Genomic DNA, 13,797 nt, shown 5'->3' on the forward strand with positions numbered 1-13,797 from the left:
GGCTACTGTCGGATGTGGGCATTACGGGTGGAGGTCATCACATCACAGTTGAGATGACATGACATATCATGCCGGACTCCCAATCCGGTTGTTCTGAAGACAGCGAAGGAGCCGCGAGAACACGCCACGCCATGGCTTGAGCACTCTCGAAAACAAAACTTGGACGGAGCCGCGGGCAGAGAAAACAAGTGGTGTGGATGGATGGGTGCCGAGAACCTGGTGAGTGGCAACCGATGAGGGAAATGAGACATGCTGCTGCTGTGCCAGGGTAACACTGCGTGACTGCGCAGTGCAGCGCATAATAACGTGGAGTTGACTTTGCACATTCACATTTTCACTTCCAGTTGGCCCGGATCCACAGGCCGGAGTGGGGGTGGGAAAAAATTATCAGATCCGGCCGGTTTTATTATCAGATCCGCATTCGCCAAGCCCGGCATCGGGGTCAGGGGGGACCATTCAGCGAAATTGAAGACCCTCCCACACCAAACATGAACCGAAGTATGGAGAGTGGACCGGCCATCCAGGTGCATGCCATGGCGCGTTGTGGGAAATGGGATGGAATGCCCGGCAATCTGTCCTCCCCAAAATTATTGCGCGATCAACACAGTCTCTCTCTTCCCGCCTTTTCCTCTGCGAAAATTTGCTCTCCAGCGAGAGGAGCTGGGATAGACTCGGGCAGAAGGAGCAAAGGACAGGGAGAGTAGAGCAGTCTGATTGCTGGTTTATTTTTTCCATTTTTATTTATTTTTTTTTTGCTTCCCGCTTTGGCCCTGGGCTATGAGTTGGCAGTAGACGCTCACGTCTCGCCCGTCCCAGCCACCCCTCCCAGCCAACCATGGCGGCAGGCCTCACTGAAGAGAAGCGCCCACCCAGCGCGTCCAACAGCGCCGTAGCCGCCCAATCAGCGCCTGGCTCCCCGTCTACACCCAAAGACGAGCCAGAGCCAGCAAAGGAGCCCGAACAGAAAGTAAGCACCCCTTTTGTTTACATTGCCTCACTTCCCCCTGACCGCCCTCGATCCATCCATACTAACCACCACCACCCAGTTCCACCTTCTAACCTACCTGCGCATCTTCCTCTCCGCCAACCCGTCATGGATCGACATCTTCCTCCTCATCACAGGCACCCTCTCCGCCGCGGCGGCTGGGGTTCCCTTCCCGCTAATGGGCATCCTCTTTGGCGAGCTGGTCGACGACATGAACGGCGCCACTTGCGCAGCCAACTCCACCTCCTCTCCATCATCAACTACTAACCCCTTCGCCTACGAATCCGCCATCAACGCCAAAGTCCTCCAACTAGTCTACATCGCCATTGCGGCCTTTGTGCTCATCTACGTCTACGTGCTCTCCTGGTCCCTCGTCAGCCAGCGCCTGGCGCAGCGGCTGCGGGGGAAGTATGTCGCGGCTCTGCTGCGGCAGCCGCCGGGGTTCTTTGACGCGCGGGCTGCGGCCGCGGGGGAGGTGAGTAGTCGGTTGCATGGCGACATGACGGCTGTGCAGGCGGGGACGTCGGAGAAAGTGGGCATTTTGATTGCGAGTGTCAGTTTTTTTGTGGCGTGCTACGTGGTTGCGTTTATCAAGCAGCCGAAACTGGCGGGGATTTTGGTTTCGTTGATACCGGCTTTTCTGTTGATGGCGCTTGGTGGAGGGTTTTTTGTGCAAAAGTATATGGGGCGGTCGTCGGGGGGTGTGTCGGCCGCGTCGGAGATTGCTTCAGAGGCGCTGCAGCATGTTGCTGTGGTGCAGGCGTTTGGGGCCGGGCCGAGGTTGGAGAGGAAGTTTGCTGAGCATGTGGCCCTGGCGAGGTCGGCGGGTATCAAGAAGGGGGTTGCTGCTGCCGTGCAGGCCGGGTTGCTGTATTTCATTGCCTACTCGGCAAATGCGCTTGCGTTCTGGCAGGGCAGCCGCATGGTGGTGGACACGATGAACGGCCACGGCACCGAAACGGTTGGGCAGATTTACACGGTCGTGTTTCTCTTGGTTGATGGTAAGTTGTCTAACCAGTCAACATTTCCCCCTTTATGCTGACATTCACCCCCTTGTAGCCTGCGTCTGCCTGGGCAACATTGCGCCCTTGCTACCCATCCTGACCGGCGCGTCGACAGCCTTCCAGCGACTGATGAAGGACATTGAAACACCCTCATCCATCGACGGGACGTCGGACGACGGCATCGTCCTGCCCCCGTCCACCCCCGGCGACATCGCCTTCCACAACGTCTCCTTTACCTACCCCTCCCGGCCGAACCAGCCCGTGCTGCGCAACATCACCCTGAGATTCCCCGCGGGCAAGCACACGGCCATCGTCGGCCTGTCAGGAAGCGGCAAGTCCACCATCGCCTCGCTCATCGCCCGCCTGCACGACCCAGATCCAGACAACGGCAGCATCACCCTGGACGGACACGACCTCCGCGAGATCAACGTCCGCTCCTTACGCGGCCTAGTGAGTTTCGTCCAGCAAGAGCCGTCCCTCCTCGACCGATCCATCCTGGAAAACATCGCCCTCGGCCTCGTCAACTCCCCGCGACCAGAACACCAAGCCCTGAAACCCACCCTGCAGAGCAGCGCCCTGGCCGATCTAGTTGCCGCACACGGCAAGGACGTCATGTCCCTACCCCCCAACAGTATCAACATAACCCCTGAAATCTCGCAAATCCTCACCCTAGTCCGCACCGCCGCCTCCCTCGCCGATGCCGACAGCTTCATCTCCTCCCTCGACAAAGGCTACGCCACGCCCGCGGGACAACGCGGGTCGCTCGTGTCTGGAGGTCAAAGACAGCGTGTGGCGCTGGCCCGGGCGCTTGTCCGTCAGCCGAGGGTGCTGGTGCTTGACGAGGCCACGTCGGCGCTGGACGCGGCGAGCGAGGGACGGGTTGCGAGGGCCGTGGACAAGCTTGTTGCGGAGGGGGAGATGACGGTGGTTAGTATTGCGCATCGGCTGGCGACGGTGCGGAATGCGGATTGGATTGTGGTTATGCAGGATGGGAAGGTGGTGGAGGAGGGGAGGTATGAGGAGTTGATGGCGAGGGAGGAGCCTGGGGGGGTGTTTAGGGGTATGGCGAGGCTGCAGAGTCTGGGGAGTTCTCAAGCATTGGATGGGGGTGAAAAGGATGGACATGGTCTTGGTCTTGGTCAGGAAGGGGAGCGGTCGGGGACGGAGAGTGTGGAGGGGGATGAGGAGAAGGGTGTGGATGTGGAGAAGGTGGTTAGTCGAAAGACGGAACCTGCTGCTGCTGCTGTGACGGAAGATATGGAGAAGGGAGACGACATGGATGCGGTCACGGACTCTGCCCGCTGGGGTAGCGTGCTCCGCGGGCTTGCTCGTCTCGTGCGGCCGTCCCTTGGGTGGCTTGTTCTGGCCGTCTTCGCGGCAATCCTCGTCGGAGGCACTTTCTCCGGCTCAGGCCTCATCTTTGGCTTCACCGTGGGCGCGCTCAACCCATGCAGCAACACTTCCGACCGCATCCTGGAACTCGGCATGTTTTTTGGTGGGCTGCTGTTCATGCTGGCCGTGATCGAGCTGCTAGCCAACTTCTTTGCGTGGTCCTGCTTCGGGTTGATCGCCGAGCGTTTACTGTACGCCGTGCGCGTGCTCTCGTTCCGCTCGCTCATGGAGCAGGGCGTGCAGTGGCACCAATCCAACGGCCGTTCCCCTTCCTCGCTGCTCGACATCATCACCAAGGACAGCGCGGCCATTGGCGGCTTCAGCGGATCCACAGTCGGCACCGTCTTCTCCATCATCGTCAACTTTGTCGTTGCAATCGTCCTGTCGCACATTATCATGTGGAAGATTGCCATCGTGTGCCTGGCCATCGTGCCCGTGCTGCTCGGCGCAGGCTTCATGCAGCTGCGCATGCTGGCGCGCTACGAGGAGCGGCACGCTGAATCCTTCTCCCGAGCCACGGGCGTTGCCGTCGAGGCGGTGCAGTCCATCAAGACCGTGGCGGCGCTGTCGCTCGAAAAGGAGGTCATGGCCTCGTACGCGCGCCTGCTGAAGAACACGCGTGACGAGATGGTGCGCGCCGCGGCGTTCACCAACATCTGGCTCGCCCTGGCCAACAGCATGAGCTTCCTCGTCTATGCCTTTGCCTACTGGTGGGGGTCGCAGCGCATCATGGCCGGCGAGGCCACCCAGACGCAGTTCTTCATCATCCTCGTCGCCATGCTCGTCAGCGCCCAGCTCTGGGGCCAGATGTTCACCCTCGCGCCCGAGTTCTCGCGTGCCCGGACGGCCTTTTCGCGTATCCTCGACATCATCAGCCTCGGTTCCAACAATGAAATCGACTCCAAGCACGGCCCGCAGGGCAAGAAGGACACCAGCGGCGGCGACATTGAAGCCCTCGCCGAGTCACAGCCCCCATCAACATCACCCCCGTCCAACTTGACCCAGCCCGGCATGCAAGTCACCTTCTCCTCCGTCTCCTTCTCATACCCCTCCCGCCCAGACCACAAAGTCCTCGACTCCATTTCCTTCACCATCCAACCCGGGCAATTCGTCGGGCTGGTCGGGCCCTCCGGCGCAGGCAAGTCCACCATCATGAGCCTGGTCCAACGCCTATACACCCCCACGTCAGGCACAATCTCCCTCGACGGCGTCCCCATCTCACCCTCCTCCTCCTCCCCCTCGCAAATCCCCACCTCCCTCCGCGACACCATCGCCCTGGTTCCACAAGACCCAGCCCTCTTCTCCGGTTCCATCGCCTTCAACGTCTCCCTCGGCTCCCGTTCCAGCACTCACAACCCCACCCAAGCCGAGATCGAAACCGCCTGCCGCCTCGCAGGGATCCACTCCACCATAACCTCCCTCCCGCAAGGCTACCAAACCGAGGTCGGCCCGTCCGCGTCCCGCTTATCCGGCGGCCAGCGCCAACGCCTGGCAATCGCCCGCGCGCTGGTCCGCAAGCCACGACTGCTGCTTCTCGACGAGAGCACGAGTGCTTTGGACGCGGCCAGCGAGGCTGCGTTGCAGGAAGGGCTGGATCGGATTCGAGCTGAGGGGGCAACGGTGATTGCGATCACGCATCGGTTGCATACGGTGAGGAAGGCGGATGTGATTTTTGTGGTTGAGGGTGGCAAGGTGGTGGATCGGGGGACGCATGAGGAGCTGATGGAGAGGAGGGAGAGTTATAGGGTTAATGCGATGCAGCAGATGTTGCAGTGAGTGAACTGGGCTGAGTGGTGAGGTGGGGAGGCTGAGGTGAGTCGGTTAGAGAGGTTGGGACTGGTCAAGTTCGCTTTGGATTGAACTGCATCTGTTTAGCTAGGGTTGAGTTGTTAGAATGGGACTGGGAGACAAAATGTACAATTCCGCATGGATATAAATATACTGCAAAGCATACTACAGCTCCTCCTTGAAGAAAACCTCTTGCGAGCCTTCCTCCTCCTCTTCCGCATCACCCGCCTTGCCGCTGCCAGCATTTTTATCCCCCTTTCTGCCCTTAGGCACATCTTGATCCGTTGTGCCTCCCCCCTCCTCACCCACCTCGTCATCGTCAAACGAGCCCACAACCTCGTACCCTCCGGGGATCTCCACCACCTCAACCCTCCATCCCCTATCACCAGCAAGCTGCTGCAGTTCCTTCCGCAGTTCCTCAATTTTTTTCGGATCAACCCCGAGCTTGACCAGCTCTTCATCGCTGAAGTCCACATCCGCCTTAGCCCCAGCCCCAGCCCCATCCTGCTTGCTATTGTCGGACTGTATCTGCACGACGGCAGGTTTGCCCATAGCCTGTCTCGGAGCGACCAGCCTGGGCGCGGGTTTCCCATCTTCCGTGGCGCCGCCAAGCACCTTCTTGCCGCCGACCACAACCCCGCCAATGGTCATGCCCGTGAACTGGTTCTTGGCCGCCTCCTTGACCTTGGCTTTTTGGGTGCCGGCAACTCCGAACAGCTCGCCCGCCTCGACCCGCTTCTGGTAGCGCCAGGCCGACTCCTCCTCCTCGTTGCCGACAATCTGCCGGCACCGGATCGGATGCGCCCGCGTCTCCTTGGGCGGCTGGAACGCCACGTCGGCACACAGACGGGGCGTGTTCACCACCATGAGATATGTGCACGTGGTGACCTCCTTGATCCAGCCGATCCTGTCGCCCGTGGCCCCGGGCTTGCAGTGGTACTGTATTTCAATCGTGCGCGGCCGTCCCGTCAGGTCGCAGATGGTGCCGTCCTCGAGGCGCTGCATCAGGTATCGCTGGTCGCCCTTGACCTGGAGCTGCGCATTCGGCGGCGCGATGCTCTTGGTCTCGCCGTCCGTGTCCGCGCCGGCACCCGTGTCTCGGTTACTCGACAGCTCCGGCACCCTGCCAAGCACATACTCCTGGCTGTTCTCGTCCCTGACCGGGGGCCCTCCCTTGTTGCCGTTGGGCACGGCGTGGAACTGGACGACGCCCTTGCCGTAGCAGAAGCTGTAGCTCCACCAGCCGGACATGTAGTACAGGCAGTGCCCGTCGAGCCCGCTCATCAGCTCCCAGCCCTTGGCCATAGCCCTACTCAGCTCGCGCGCCTCTTCGGCCTTGGCGAGCTCGGTCGCCGTCCGGTTCAGCACGGGCGGCGGGGCGATGACGGGCACCGAGCACAGGTAGCGCCATGGCGCGCTGTTGATGAGTTCGTATGTTTCCGACACTGGCGCGTCCTCGTCGGCGGTGTCATCTCCGGTCCCTGTCTTGGTGGTTGTCTCGGCGGGTGCGGATTCGCGCACCTTGCTGGTCAGGTCGGTCTGAGACGAGAAATCGGTCGATTGAGTTGGATGACCAGCGCGGGATGACTCGAGGATGGCGAGGGCGTCGGATTCTGAAATGAACTTGTCCGAAAAGACGACCTCGAACTGCGAGCGGGCAAAAGCGTCAGCGTCGCCGTTCGTCTGCTGTCTGAGAGAGGCCAACTACAAACTGCACGTACTTGGGGATATGCTAATACATCATCGTGGATGCTGAAACCGGGCTGCCGAGCATGGCAAAGCTGCGACGATGCTAGAAGAACCAGATTGAGTCGGCGCATTGTGCCACTGCTGGCATCTCGACTTCACATGCAATCGTCGTGCTCTGGAGCGCTGGCGTTGCCGGCCGAAATGGACACCTGTTGGTTGGTGCAACAGAAGCTCAGAAGCAACTGATAAGGTGGCCTTATCGGGCCATTATGGTAGTCGGATTATGTCATCACCTGGTGTGGCCGGGCCGGGCACTGCCCTGGATGTCATGTGCATGCGTTCAAAGCAAGAGCAATTGCAACTTCAAGCAGCCATTCGTTACCCAACTGCCAATAACCAACGGTAACTGCCGCAAGCATCCCTCATGGCTGAGTCGAAAACTGCATGAAACAAATCACTCGTTTTGATGAGGCAATGTACGAAGTATCAAAAGGCCGAGAGACATGGATCCCACACCGGTTCGGCTGCCAAGACGGCGGAGATGTGGAGTTAGTCGGGGCCCACCGGGTGTCACCGGTTCTTTCACGGAGACGGTGGCTGTGAGGAAAGGCCCAACCGCTATCTTAGATTGTCCCCGTCAAGATGTCAGTCATGGCAAGCAGTGACAGACAAGCCGTCAAGCCGGGTTTTGTTGGTGAATTGGGGACTCGGACCTTTTGATCCTCGGCTGACCAAGCCAACTGCGAGAGAAGCAAGATCTGAACTCGCGACATTTCCGCATGCAATTGAACAGCCATGTCGGGCAGTAGTCTTCGAGTCATCCCCATCCCATTCCGAGGTGAGCGATGCCCAAGGTGAGCCTGGCGACTGCCAACGTGTCCCAGCTGCAGCTAACCGAACAACTCATCAATTGGTGGTCATGCTCCTAATGCACGGGAGCCGGATGCACGGGCCATCAGACCCAAGGAGCGATATCGAGGCCCAAACCTTGGAGTGCCAGTCAGGCAGGGACGGCTCGGTTCAAGTTGTGGCTTTGGGATTCATCGCTCATCGCTTTCGAACTCGCTTGAGAAGTTGAGGGGAGCATCCACCAGGTCGGAACGAATTGGCCACCCCTGCACTGCCCGACACGGACCCGCCCGGGGAGCTGTGTTTTTGACCACTCGCGCCTTCCAGCAGGCCTCGCCTCACTTTTCCATCCCAAAACGGCCAATCAGGGCCGTTGTGAGGTCCTGCAGCAGCGAGGGATGGCCCGGATTGTTCTTTGACAGCGAGGCGACGCATGTAAATCCAGTGATTCTTCGTTTCCACGTCCCTTCTGCTCCACCGGCCATGCACAGAAAACCGTTGTGGTTGCAAGCAATGAAGCCATCGGGCAATCGACTGACGACGAGCATCCATGGGGCAAGGGGGATTTAGACGGCTGATTCATCAATTGGAGACCATCACGACCCGGACAACGATGGGGTCCGAGATCTTAGATACGCCCAAGCTCCTACCATATCTGGCGCCGGTTGGACTCTCCGAATATCATTGATGCGCAGTATGGGAATGATGCTATCCAACTTAAATGGTGTTGACATCAAGAGAAAATTGGAAGAAGGCGCAGCACGGGTCGCAGATATTGAGACCTTCGGAAATCTGTCTATCTTAGCAGACTGGTACAAACTCATACCTTGCTGGAAGGGATCGTAAATCGTAACTCAACCACGCTAGCCACATCATCGGTCGAGACAGCTCATCCATCCTAACTTTTAAGGTATCATGGCTGGGGAGGAAATATCGAGAGAACCCGCCGACTTCCTACCGACGTTACTGCCGACCGCATCCCGCATGAATGGCCGCGTGAGCATGCCGTCCAGTTGGGATTCGCATGCGACAAGCGCGGCGTCTCACAGACGACTGGCTGCTGTTGCGTCGTCGCCAGAGGCGCTCCTTTCCTTTTGCGGGCGAGGGATATATTCAAGGAGCGGACAGAGGTGGTCGAGGAGGGAAGCACTACAAGGGTACCTACTCGATAACTTATGGGGAATCTGAGGAAGGAGCCGTTGGTTGCGAGCCCGTCCACCGAATCAGCAGTGGCCATGGCCAGCCGAGAGATGCCATCCAATGGCACCAGTGGTGCTACAGAACATCGGCATCCCCTAAAAACCGGGCGTGTTCTCTCACACTGCACCGGATTGACCAGACACCAGCTTTTGCTACCCAACCCAAGCATCAATGGAAGGACGGGTCGACTGCTAGTTGCATCCTTCTCATTGCCCTGCCGCCATTCAACGGGCACGATACGATGCATGTCTGCTGCTCGTCCATCATCGCATCAACGCAGGGTATTCTTTTGCCAATGATGGGGTTGATGGAGGCGGGATGCGAGCCCAGATGAATGAGACTTCAAGATATGACCGGAAGGTGATGATGAGTGAGATGGATGGAACCCACCTCAGCAGCAGCCAGGAGCCCGCTAATCGGGGAAGAAAGATCTGTTTCCAGCGCAAATTGCTAGCGTGCATCCAGTGTGCCACAGCAGGGTCAGTAAGATTCGTCCGAGCCGTCACGCAGCACTATGAGACCCGTTTGGTGCACCGAGACTCCACTGGCCCGTCGAGAAGCAATCCGGCGACGGTGCGGCAGTGCGGCAGTGCCGTTGCATCAATCAGATGGAAGCTCCCCGGAAACACCCACCCCTGCCACTTTACTCACCATTGATCATCAACGAGACAAGTTGAAAAGTCGTTCCACTGTCGTCACTCTGCTCAGGCCCCCAGGCATCAATCATCGGTGAGGTGTGGGTGGATTACTACCACTGTAACTTTTAGTGTATTGGGACGCTGTCGTAGTGGGTTGTGTGCCTGGCCATCCAGAGACTGAGAGACCCATGCTTCTTGCCCCCCCCCTCCCTCACCCCGAGTTCCCCATCCTCGTGGCACCCCATCCCATCCCACGCAATTCTGATCGGGTGTGCGGCTGCATATCGACCTGATCCTTCTCGACTGCTCATTGTGCCGTCCCCCAGTCCCAAGACAGACAATAAGTACAATACCAAGTCACTTCGATCGCCGCTAACCATCTTGTCCGGGGCCCCTCGCATCTCAAAGCCTCGTTGGCCACTGCATCTTGACTGGATAAATATCATTTGCTCACCAACAGCTTGTCAATCCCTTTCCTCCCCGCTTCACTCTTGACTTTTCCATCGTCGCTTCGTTTGCCTGCCTGCCTGCTTCTGGCTGCCAGGGCTGCAGCGTCTTATCCGTTGGCGCATTCAAGGCTCTCTTGGACGACGGGAGGGTTCCTGGCCCTGAGAAACCCAGTGACCTAAACGAGTGGCCCGCTCCCTTGTTGGGAAGCTGACAAGGCTCCGGGATCACGAACTATCAAACCTCTGCTTCGAGGCTAGCCGCCTCGGTTGTCGTCACAATGAGCCAGCAAGAGGTTGAGATGCTCAAAGCTCTGATACGGCAAAAGGAACGAGAGAGACTGGAGCTCGAAAGTCAGCTTAGCAAAGCCCAATCCTCTGCCTCAACCACGGGCTTTGGGTCAGGCGCGGGGCTCAGCAGTCCGCAACATCAACAACAAAAGCAACCGCATCAACAGCATCAACAGCCTGCATTATCAATATCCACATTACGCCCTCACCCCCTCAATGAGAATGGAGTCAATGGACCCTCAAGAAGCAGCACCATGTCCCACCGTGCCACGCCTACTCTCGGTCTCAGTGCCAAGCAGGCTCGTCAGGTAATGAAGCCCTTCTTCACCCAGTCCGGCCCGTGGTGCGGCCCCACTCACTCATCATCGGCCCGTAGGACCACGGCCGGCCCATGAAGCGCTCAAAAACCACCCATGCCGCAGCAAACTCGGCGACGGCGTCCATGGTGCGGTCAAGATCAAGCTTCTCCAGCACAGCAGCCCATCCTAACCCCAACCCATTCGTCGCCAAAGGGACCGGGCCTATCACGCCGCCATGCCCCCCGCTCACCCGGAACAACAGTGTGCCTGTGGCTGTCCCGGGGGTTCTGAGTCATTATCTCAGTCAGAATCAATGCCAACAACCCTCGGGTGCCTTCATTCAGGACAACTCTTCATGTTTCCTTCCTGCATATGGGCAACCGCAACATGTCGAGATTGGTCGAGAGATGGACCCAGCCGAATTCCTTTCGATGCACGATGAGGACGAATTTACCGGCATTTCGCCTATCAGCATTCCGTCCGCTCACCTGCTCTCGCCGCTCGACGCAGGCCCGTACCCCAGCTCAAGTCTTCCGTCAACTTGCGGATCCCTGACATCGGCACCGACAATAGAGACAGCCATGTCAAGATGCAACAGCACGATGAACGACAATGCATCTATCTCAGGCCAGTTCAGTGAAATGGTCAGGATACAGTCGCAACAGTCGGCACGCAGTCATGCGAGACAAGACAGTCTAGGCGGCTACAACCAGACTACCAATCACCCACCCTTACTCGGGAAGCGTTCGTCAGCAGGGTCGGAATTTGTCTCGAGGCAGGCCAACCCGTACCCGTATCCTTATGCTTCCTCAGCTCCCGCCGAGTCAGGACTATCACAGCATCAGCACGCCATGCAGCAATCCCTATCTCAAGAAAGCATCCAGTCAGCTTCATCCGTGGACATGTCCCCTGAGCATGACACGACTGCAGCATTTCTCAGCCAGCACCTCTCCATGGAGCGATCTGTCTCCAAGGACAGCATCAGATCCAACTCGTCCCTGAAGCATCGCGCCAAGGAAGCCCTGGCCCGGCAGAACGGCAATGCCGCCAAGTCTCGCCATCTCCAGCCCAAACCGGCTGTCGACCCTACTAAGCCCACCCCCGCCGAGCCTGCCAGCGGGGGCAAGGGGAAAGACGGCAAGGCGGTCATCGCCAAGGCCAAGTACGAGCGCCCCAAGCACCCAAAGGTCATGTGCAACCAGTGCAACGACCACCCGGAGGGCTTCCGGGGCGAGCACGAGCTGCGCCGGCACACCGAGGCCAAGCACAAGAGCATGGTGCGCAAGTGGATCTGCCGCGACCCGGCTCTCGCGGGGATCCCCCACTCCGAGACGGCCGTCAAGCCGTTGAAAGATTGCAAGCAGTGCTCGGCCAACAAGCAGTACGGCGCCTACTACAACGCCGCCGCCCACCTCCGGCGCACCCACTTCAAGGTCAAACCCCGCAAGGGCGCAAAATCAGGTCCCGGCGGCGGCGGCGGGCCAGATGAGGAGCGGGAAAAGCGCGGAGGCAAGGGCGGTGGGGATTGGCCGTCTATGAATGAGCTCAAGAACTGGATGATTGAGGTCACGGTGCCCATGGACCAGGCTGGTGCGCTGGTGCCGGATCTGGATGGGAACGAGTCGGTCGGCGCGCCTGATCCGGAGGATTATGAGAGTGAGTTTGTTGATGCGGGAGTGTACGGCTCGTCACAACAAATGGCTCTCCCCGTGGCGGCAGTGGGTGCTGATGGGCATGGGCATGGCTACGACCTCATGGCGTTTGCCGGCGTCGGCGGCGGGCTGCCGTTGAATCCCGAGCTGGACATGGCCGCCGCCAACAACATGAACTTGAATGGCCCGCTGCCGGGCTTGCCGGGGGGCGAGTTGGACTCGTCGACGTTCTTGCTCGGCCCGGGCGGTCCACCGTTGCATCAGCAGGGAGGCGTCCCGCTCTCGGCTTCAACTTTTGGAAGCTATGAGACTGGCTTGCCGTCGTCGGTGAATATGATGAGCGTCGGCGTTGAGCAATACAGCCAGTCTCTGTCGTCGTCGTCGGCGTCCACTGCTGGGCATGGGATCACCTATGCCAACCTTATGCATGTCCAGGGCATGCACCCGCACCCGCACGAGCCCGGCGACGACCTGCCTGATCTGCCGTTTGAGCTTACCTTTGCTGCTGGAGGGCAATGACAAACGGTGCCGCCCCGCCGTCTGTTGGTGTATTTTCCCTTGGACTATCCGGAGAAACCTGAATGGGAAGGAAGAAACGAAAGGAAGAAGAAAAATATTACTGAAGATCTGCTTCTCTTTCCACGCGGAATCGGCGCATACTCGCGTATCTTGACTGCTATTTCTTGAACTAATCCCGGGATCCCGGGTTATGTCTTATGGACGAGAATTTCACTTCCCTTTGCCTTTACTCGTTGGCTATCTTTCTGAGTTCTCTTGCCCCGGTCATATACAGGTCAGGCGGCTGAAACATGCCGTCTTTTTTCCCTGCTGTTGTCTGTCTGTCTGTCTGTCTGTCTGTCGTCATTTTCTCGTCCAGTCTGTCGGTGTGGTGGGGATACGTTGCTTCACAGCACATTCAACGTTTGGGAACCTTGCACTTCCATGTAAAGGAGGCGGATTAGGAATAGTGGTGGGATGGGATGCCTCCATCAGTTTGCATGCTTTCCTCCGGTCTCGTTCTATGTATATGGTTTTTGGCTGTATGGATTCGTTTCTTTTCTTTTCCTTTTTACTCGTACACTAGCATCTGTTCTTTCAGCGAGGCGTTGGGCATATACCTGTCAATGATGGGTGGTGGTACCGGTTTACTTGGATGATTGCTTCACGGCCGGGAGGGTCCGTTTAGAGCTGAGACTTCGCGGGCCTATGACGGTTATGATGTGATGTGATATGATATGATGAGACGTTATTGGGTTATCTTGTTAGCTCTGTGTCTCGGTCAGGGGATGGTCGGGAGCTTGGTGGGATTGCATATACGCGCTGGCTGGACCGGAACATGAAGTACGAGTACATGTACATACATACTATATAATATCTTGTCATCCTGGCAAATGGCTTTTGTAAATGTATATAATACATATATGCATTTTTGCAGCGAAGAGGAGAGAAAGGGTGGTAAGGAGACATGACTACGGTAATATAGCACATGGTTTCTGTTCATCTTGCTTTGACCTCAGGTTGTTTGAGTGGGGACTCATGCCACCGAATTTGAACTGTCTGATGG

At 58.2% G+C, this 13,797-nt stretch overlaps 6 protein-coding genes across 6 annotated transcripts; 4 read left to right on the forward strand and 2 right to left on the reverse strand.

The window, feature by feature from the left end:
• Window positions 1–660: 660 nt before the first annotated feature.
• Window positions 661–5,157, forward strand: N656DRAFT_833038 (P-loop containing nucleoside triphosphate hydrolase protein; the record flags this gene model as incomplete). The annotated part of the gene is made up of 4 exons (XM_064818679.1): window positions 661–967; window positions 1,047–1,460; window positions 1,500–1,986; window positions 2,045–5,157. Exons 1-4 carry the CDS (start codon window positions 836–838, stop codon window positions 5,155–5,157), a joined length of 4,146 nt encoding a protein of 1,381 aa, XP_064665053.1. The 5' UTR covers window positions 661–835.
• A 177-nt stretch (window positions 5,158–5,334) lies between these two features.
• Window positions 5,335–6,989, reverse strand: N656DRAFT_720033 (uncharacterized protein; the record flags this gene model as incomplete). The annotated part of the gene is made up of 2 exons (XM_064812419.1): window positions 5,335–6,816; window positions 6,891–6,989. The coding sequence occupies 2 exons, from the start codon at window positions 6,987–6,989 to the stop codon at window positions 5,335–5,337; spliced, it is 1,581 nt and encodes a 526-aa protein (XP_064665054.1).
• Window positions 6,990–7,305: 316 nt separating this feature from the next.
• On the forward strand, window positions 7,306–8,449 carry N656DRAFT_510473 (uncharacterized protein). The gene is made up of 3 exons (XM_064809900.1): window positions 7,306–7,488; window positions 7,571–7,712; window positions 7,771–8,449. The coding sequence occupies exons 2-3, from the start codon at window positions 7,704–7,706 to the stop codon at window positions 8,275–8,277; spliced, it is 516 nt and encodes a 171-aa protein (XP_064665055.1). The 5' UTR covers window positions 7,306–7,488; window positions 7,571–7,703; the 3' UTR covers window positions 8,278–8,449.
• Window positions 8,440–9,412, reverse strand: N656DRAFT_510318 (uncharacterized protein). Its single transcript, XM_064809899.1, has one exon. The coding sequence runs from the start codon at window positions 9,152–9,154 to the stop codon at window positions 8,621–8,623; it is 534 nt and encodes a 177-aa protein (XP_064665056.1). The 5' UTR covers window positions 9,155–9,412; the 3' UTR covers window positions 8,440–8,620.
• Window positions 9,413–10,272: 860 nt separating this feature from the next.
• On the forward strand, window positions 10,273–12,752 carry N656DRAFT_802667 (uncharacterized protein; the record flags this gene model as incomplete). Its single annotated transcript, XM_064818269.1, has 2 exons — window positions 10,273–10,590; window positions 10,659–12,752. 2 exons carry the CDS (start codon window positions 10,273–10,275, stop codon window positions 12,750–12,752), a joined length of 2,412 nt encoding a protein of 803 aa, XP_064665057.1.
• A 95-nt stretch (window positions 12,753–12,847) lies between these two features.
• Window positions 12,848–13,477, forward strand: N656DRAFT_510299 (uncharacterized protein). Its single transcript, XM_064809898.1, has one exon. It carries the CDS (start codon window positions 12,943–12,945, stop codon window positions 13,315–13,317), a length of 375 nt encoding a protein of 124 aa, XP_064665058.1. The 5' UTR covers window positions 12,848–12,942; the 3' UTR covers window positions 13,318–13,477.
• Window positions 13,478–13,797: the final 320 nt, after the last annotated feature.

Source organism: Canariomyces notabilis (genome assembly GCF_033297395.1).
Source record: "Canariomyces notabilis strain CBS 508.74 unplaced genomic scaffold N656scaffold_42, whole genome shotgun sequence".
Lineage (NCBI taxonomy): Eukaryota > Fungi > Ascomycota > Sordariomycetes > Sordariales > Chaetomiaceae > Canariomyces > Canariomyces notabilis.